Genomic DNA, 6,944 nt, shown 5'->3' on the forward strand with positions numbered 1-6,944 from the left:
CCATGGCTGCACAGAGTGCTTCCTTCAAACTCAACAACAGTGGGGCGAGCCTCTTCAAACTGAGGGCCGCCAAAAAGAACTATGACCTAAGAGTCCTGGAGAGGGCCAGCTCCCAGTGAAAAGGAAGAGGAGGGGAGAGGGCCAGCTCCCAGTGAAAAGGAAGAGGAGGGGAGAGGGCCAGTGAAAAGGAAGAGGGGAGAGGGCCAGCTCCCAGTGAAAAGGAAGAGTCCTGGAGAGGGCCAGCTCCCAGTGAAAAGGAAGAGGAGGGGAGAGGGCCAGCTCCCAGTGAAAAGGAAGAGGAGGGGAGAGGGCCAGCTCCCAGTGAAAAGGAAGAGGAGGGGAGAGGGCCAGCTCCCAGTGAAAAGGAAGAGGAGGGGAGAGGGCCAGCTCCCAGTGAAAATAAAGAGTCCTGGAGAGGGCCAGCTCCCAGTGAAAAGGAAGAGGAGGGGAGAGGGCCAGCTCCCAGTGAAAAGGAAGAGGAGGAGAGAGGGCCAGCTCCCAGTGAAAAGGAAGAGGAGGGGGAGAGGGCCAGCTCCCAGTGAAAAGGAAGATGAGGGGAGAAGGGACTTCTGAAGTAGGACTGAGGGGACTGAGCAGTTTGGACGGACAGGAAAGGGGGACAAGACGTCTCACGTTAAGGGGGACAAGACGTCGCAAGTGAACACAGAACACAAACTGAGAAGATGGTGTTTGCGAAATATGAAAATATATTTTCATTTTCAATTGTTTTGTTTTATATTATTGATACCTAAAGAGCACATAAGATACACGAGCATGTGGATCACTGTTGCTGTGTATTTGTGCTAACATCCACGTCCATGCACAGACCGGCAACAGGGTCACGTGGCACTCCTGAACACACTGGACAGTCAACCTCAGTCCATCTTTCCCCTTCTCTCTCGCTTTCTCTCTCTATCTCGCTCTCTTTCTCTCTCTCTCTCTCGCTCTCTCTGGCTGACTTATTTAAACGTTCATATGCACAGTTGCTCTCTTTCTTTTATCTTTCTCTCCTACCCCAACTCTCTATTTAGCCAATTGTCTCATACTCTGTCATGCTCTCGTTCTCTCTGCACATTCTCTAACTGCTCTCACCTGCTTTCTGTTGGCCTTTATACTGCTGTTGTGGGTTTCTGTATATCGCTGTTTTTCTCAGAAGAGTATTGTTCTTTTTTGGTTCTATATATATTTATATAAGTGACTTATGGAATTTAATGAATTATATATTCAGTGACCTTTTCAGTGGATAAGTTTACCCCGTTCTACCTACCTCACCAGCCCAACTACCCCCTCCTCACCTACCTCACCAGCCCAACTTACCCCATCCTCACCAGCCCAACTACCCCCTCCTCACCTACCTCACCAGCCCAACTACCCCCTCCTCACCTACCTCACCAGCCCAACTACCCCCTCCTCACCTACCTCACCAGCCCAACTACCCCCTCCTCACCTACCTCACCAGCCCAACTACCCCCTCCTCACCTACCTCACCAGCCCAACTACCCCCTCCTCACCTACCTCACCAGCCCAACTACCCCCTCCTCACCTACCTCACCAGCCCAACTTACCCCATCCTCACCAGCCCAATTTACCCCATCCTCACCAGCCCAACTTACCCCCTCCTCACCAGCCCAACTTACCCCCTCCTCACCAGCCCAACTTACCCCCTCCTCACCAGCCCAACTTACCCCATCCTCACCAGCCCAACTTACCCCCTCCTCACCAGCCCAACTTACCCCCTCCTCACCAGCCCAACTTACCCCCTTCTCACCAGCCCAACTTACCCCCTTCTCACCAGCCCAACTTACCCCCTTCTCACTAGCCCAACTTACCCCCTCCTCACCTACCCTACCAGCCCAACTTACCCCCTCCTCACCAGCCCAACTTACCCCCTCCTCACCTACCTCACCAGCCCCACTTAACCCCTCCTCACCTACCTCACCAGCCCAACTTACCCCCTCCTCACCAGCCCAACTACCCCCTCCTCACCTACTTCACCAGCCCAACTACCCCCTCCTCACCTACTTCACCAGCCCAACTACCCCCTCCTCACCTACTTCACCAGCCCAACTTAACCCCTCCTCACCTACCTCACCAGCCCAACTTACCCCCTCCTCACCAGCCCAACTACCCCCTCCTCACCTACCTCACTAGCCCAACTTACCCCCTCCTCACCTACCTCACCAACCCAACTTACCCCCTCCTCACCTACCTCACCAGCCCAACTTACCCCCTCCTCACCTACCTCACCAGCCCAACTTACCCCCTCCTCACCTACCTCACCAGCCCAACTTACCCCATTTTCCCATACGCCACCAGCCCAACTAACCCTGTCCTAGCCTACCTCACCAGCCCAACTTACCCTGTCCTAGCCTACCTCACCAGCCCAACTTACCCTGTCCTAGCCTACCTCACCAGCCCAACTAACCCTGTCCTAGCCTCCCTCACCAGCCCAACTTACCCTGTCCTAGCCTCCCTCACCAGCCCAACTTACCCTGTCCTAGCCTACCTCACCAGCCCAACTAACCCTGTCCTAGCCTCTCTCACCAGCCCAACTTACCCTGTCCTAGCCTACCTCACCAGCCCAACTTACCCTGTCCTAGCCTACCTCACCAGCCCAACTAACCCTGTCCTAGCCTCTCTCACCAGCCCAACTTACCCTGTCCTAGCCTCTCTCACCAGCCCAACTAACCCTGTCCTAGCCTCTCTCACCAGCCCAACTTACCCTGTCCTAGCCTACCTCACCAGCCCAACTAACCCTGTCCTAGCCTACCTCACCAGCCCAACTTACCCTGTCCTAGCCTCCCTCACCAGCCCAACTAACCCTGTCCTAGCCTCCCTCACCAGCCCAACTTACCCTGTCCTAGCCTACCTCACCAGCCCAACTTACCCTGTCCTAGCCTACCTCACCAGCCCAACTTACCCTGTCCTAGCCTACCTCACCAGCCCAACTTACCCTGTCCTAGCCTACCTCACCAGCCCAACTAACCCTGTCCTAGCCTCCCTCACCAGCCCAACTTACCCTGTCCTAGCCTACCTCACCAGCCCAACTAACCCTGTCCTAGCCTCCCTCACCAGCCCAACTTACCCTGTCCTAGCCTACCTCACCAGCCCAACTAACCCTGTCCTAGCCTCTCTCACCAGCCCAACTTACCCTGTCCTAGCCTACCTCACCAGCTCAACTAACCCTGTCCTAGCCTACCTCACCAGCCCAACTTACCCTGTCCTAGCCTCCCTCACCAGCCCAACTAACCCTGTCCTAGCCTCCCTCACCAGCCCAACTTACCCTGTCCTAGCCTACCTCACCAGCCCAACTAACCCTGTCCTAGCCTACCTCACCAGCCCAACTAACCCTGTCCAAGCCTACCTCACCAGCCCAACTTACCCTGTCCTAGCCTACCTCACCAGCCCAACTTACCCTGTCCTAGCCTACCTCACCAGCCCAACTTACCCTGTCCTAGCCTACCTCACCAGCCCAACTAACCCTGTCCTAGCCTCCCTCACCAGCCCAACTTACCCTGTCCTAGCCTCCCTCACCAGCCCAACTTACCCTGTCCTAGCCTACCTCACCAGCCCAACTAACCCTGTCCTAGCCTCTCTCACCAGCCCAACTTACCCTGTCCTAGCCTACCTCACCAGCCCAACTTACCCTGTCCTAGCCTACCTCACCAGCCCAACTAACCCTGTCCTAGCCTCTCTCACCAGCCCAACTTACCCTGTCCTAGCCTACCTCACCAGCCCAACTAACCCTGTCCTAGCCTCTCTCACCAGCCCAACTTACCCTGTCCTAGCCTACCTCACCAGCCCAACTTACCCTGTCCTAGCCTCCCTCACCAGCCCAACTAACCCTGTCCTAGCCTCCCTCACCAGCCCAACTTACCCTGTCCTAGCCTACCTCACCAGCCCAACTTACCCTGTCCTAGCCTACCTCACCAGCCCAACTTACCCTGTCCTAGCCTACCTCACCAGCCCAACTTACCCTGTCCTAGCCTACCTCACCAGCCCAACTAACCCTGTCCTAGCCTCCCTCACCAGCCCAACTTACCCTGTCCTAGCCTACCTCACCAGCCCAACTAACCCTGTCCTAGCCTCCCTCACCAGCCCAACTTACCCTGTCCTAGCCTACCTCACCAGCCCAACTAACCCTGTCCTAGCCTCTCTCACCAGCCCAACTTACCCTGTCCTAGCCTACCTCACCAGCTCAACTAACCCTGTCCTAGCCTACCTCACCAGCCCAACTTACCCTGTCCTAGCCTCCCTCACCAGCCCAACTAACCCTGTCCTAGCCTCCCTCACCAGCCCAACTTACCCTGTCCTAGCCTACCTCACCAGCCCAACTTACCCTGTCCTAGCCTACCTCACCAGCCCAACTAACCCTGTCCTAGCCTCCCTCACCAGCCCAACTTACCCTGTCCTAGCCTACCTCACCAGCCCAACTTACCCTGTCCTAGCCTACCTCACCAGCCCAACTAACCCTGTCCTAGCCTACCTCACCAACCCAACTAACCCTGTCCTAGCCTCCCTCACCAGCCCAACTTACCCTGTCCTAGCCTCCCTCACCAGCCCAACTTACCCTGTCCTAGCCTACCTCACCAGCCCAACTAACCCTGTCCTAGCCTCCCTCACCAGCCCAACTAACCCTGTCCAAGCCTACCTCACCAGCCCAACTTACCCTGTCCTAGCCTCCCTCACCAGCCCAACTTACCCTGTCCTAGCCTACCTCACCAGCCCAACTTACCCTGTCCTAGCCTCCCTCACCAGCCCAACTTACCCTGTCCTAGCCTCCCTCACCAGCCCAACTTACCCTGTCCTAGCCTACCTCACCAGCCCAACTAACCCTGTCCTAGCCTACCTCACCAGCCCAACTAACCCTGTCCAAGCCTACCTCACCAGCCCAACTTACCCTGTCCTAGCCTCCCTCACCAGCCCAACTTACCCTGTCCTAGCCTACCTCACCAGCCCAACTAACCCTGTCCTAGCCTCCCTCACCAGCCCAACTAACCCTGTCCAAGCCTACCTCACCAGTCCAACTTACCCTGTCCTAGCCTCCCTCACCAGCCCAACTTACCCTGTCCTAGCCTACCTCACCAGCCCAACTTACCCTGTCCAAGCCTACCTCACCAGCCCAACTTACCCTGTCCTAGCCTCCCTCACCAGCCCAACTTACCCTGTCCTAGCCTCCCTCACCAGCCCAACTTACCCTGTCCTAGCCTCCCTCACCAGCCCAACTTACCCTGTCCTAGCCTACCTCACCAGCCCAACTAACCCTGTCCTAGCCTACCTCACCAGCCCAACTTACCCTGTCCTAGCCTACCTCACCAGCCCAACTAACCCTGTCCAAGCCTACCCTTGCAGCACCACCTTACCCTATTCTCCCGGTGCCATGACCCCACTCTCCCCTCATTGTGCTTCTGTTTTTCGGTGACAGCTGTGCAGAGCGTACCAGAAGAAGTAGTTAAAAGTGCATAATGTCTATTGTACATTTGATTTAATCAGTTATTTTTTTTTTTTTTGTTTAAAAAAAAGATATATATTAAAAGCAGAGAAAAAAAATCTATAGAAATTGTTCCTGTGTTTGTGTTGCAATGATTTGAACACATCCGGAGGATTTGGATGTGAGTGGAATTTATTTTATCAATTTGATTTATATCTAATCTCCGTAAATACACACAAGTTCAAATCACAGGATGTATATGTCTGTTTACACAACACATTCTTCCATCTATGCCATGGTGTAATGGATGTGAAACGGCTAGCTTAGTTAGCGGTGGTACGCGCTAAATAGCGTTTCAATCGGTGACGTCACTTGCTCTGAGACCTTGAAGTAGTGGTTCCCCTTTGCTCTGCAAGAGCCGTGGCTTTTGTGGAGCGATGGGTAACGATGCTTCGTGGTGTGACTGTTGTTGATGTGTGCAGAGGGTCCCTGGTTCGCGCCCGGGTATGGGCGAGGGGACGGTCTAAAGTTATACTGTTACAATGGCATAAAATAGAACATTGTGTATTCTATATTTTTATGTTCTAACCCTTCTAGAATCCTAAAGTGAGTCATCTGTTGTCGTTACGCTAGTGTCGTCATCTGTTGTCATCACGCTAGTGTCGTCATCTGTTGTCATCACGCTAGTGTCGACATCTGTTGTTATCACGCTAGTGTCGTCATCTGTTGTCATCACGCTAGTGTCAACATCTGTTGTCATCACGCTAGTGTCGTCATCTGTTGTCATCACGCTAGTGTCAACATCTGTTGTCATCACGCTAGTGTCGTCATCTGTTGTCATCACGCTAGTGTCGTCATCTGTTGTCATCACGCTAGTGTCAACATCTGTTGTCATCACGCTAGTGTCGTCATCTGTTGTCATCACGCTAGTGTCGACATCTGTTGTCATCACGCTAGTGTCAACATCTGTTGTCATCACGCTAGTGTCGTCATCTGTTGTCATCACGCTAGTGTCGACATCTGTTGTCATCACGCTAGTGTCGACATCTGTTGTCATCACGCTAGTGTCGTCATCTGTTGTCATCACGCTAGTGTCGACATCTGTTGTCGTTACGCTAGTGTCGTCATCTGTTGTCATCACGCTAGTGTCGACATCTGTTGTCATCACGCTAGTGTCGACATCTGTTGTCATCACGCTAGTGTCGACATCTGTTGTCATCACGCTAGTGTCAACATCTGTTGTCATCACGCTAGTGTCGACATCTGTTGTCATCACGCTAGTGTCGACATCTGTTGTCATCACGCTAGTGTCGACATCTCCAGCATCACTGGACCACTGTAATGACTTTGTACCCTTCCGAGGTGTGTGTGTGTGTGTGTGTTTTCAGGGTTAGGGATTAGGTTCAGGGTTTGGGGTTATGGTTAGGTTAGGGGTTAGAATCAGGGTTTGGGGTTAGGGGTTAGAATCAGGGTTTGGGGTTAGGGGTTAGAATCAGGGTTTGGGGTTATGGTT

At 53.8% G+C, this 6,944-nt stretch overlaps 1 protein-coding gene across 10 annotated transcripts in view; it reads left to right on the top strand.

Moving 5' to 3' along the window:
* Positions 1 to 1,219, top strand: part of LOC110493284 (R3H domain-containing protein 2) — a 91,716-nt gene extending 90,497 nt beyond the window's left edge. For all 10 annotated transcript variants that reach the window (XM_090206440.1, XM_036950842.2, XM_036950844.2 and 7 more), the window contains one exon: positions 1 to 1,219. This exon is cut by the window's left edge and continues 255 nt beyond it. In XM_090206440.1, the coding sequence (XP_090062566.1) occupies positions 1 to 119 (119 nt within the window). In that variant the 3' untranslated portion in view covers positions 120 to 1,219.
* The last annotated feature ends 5,725 nt before the right edge of the window (positions 1,220 to 6,944 follow it).

Source organism: Oncorhynchus mykiss, chromosome 17 (assembly GCF_057628025.1).
Source record: "Oncorhynchus mykiss isolate SJ-2025 chromosome 17, ASM5762802v1, whole genome shotgun sequence".
Classification (NCBI taxonomy): Eukaryota; Metazoa; Chordata; class Actinopteri; order Salmoniformes; family Salmonidae; genus Oncorhynchus; species Oncorhynchus mykiss.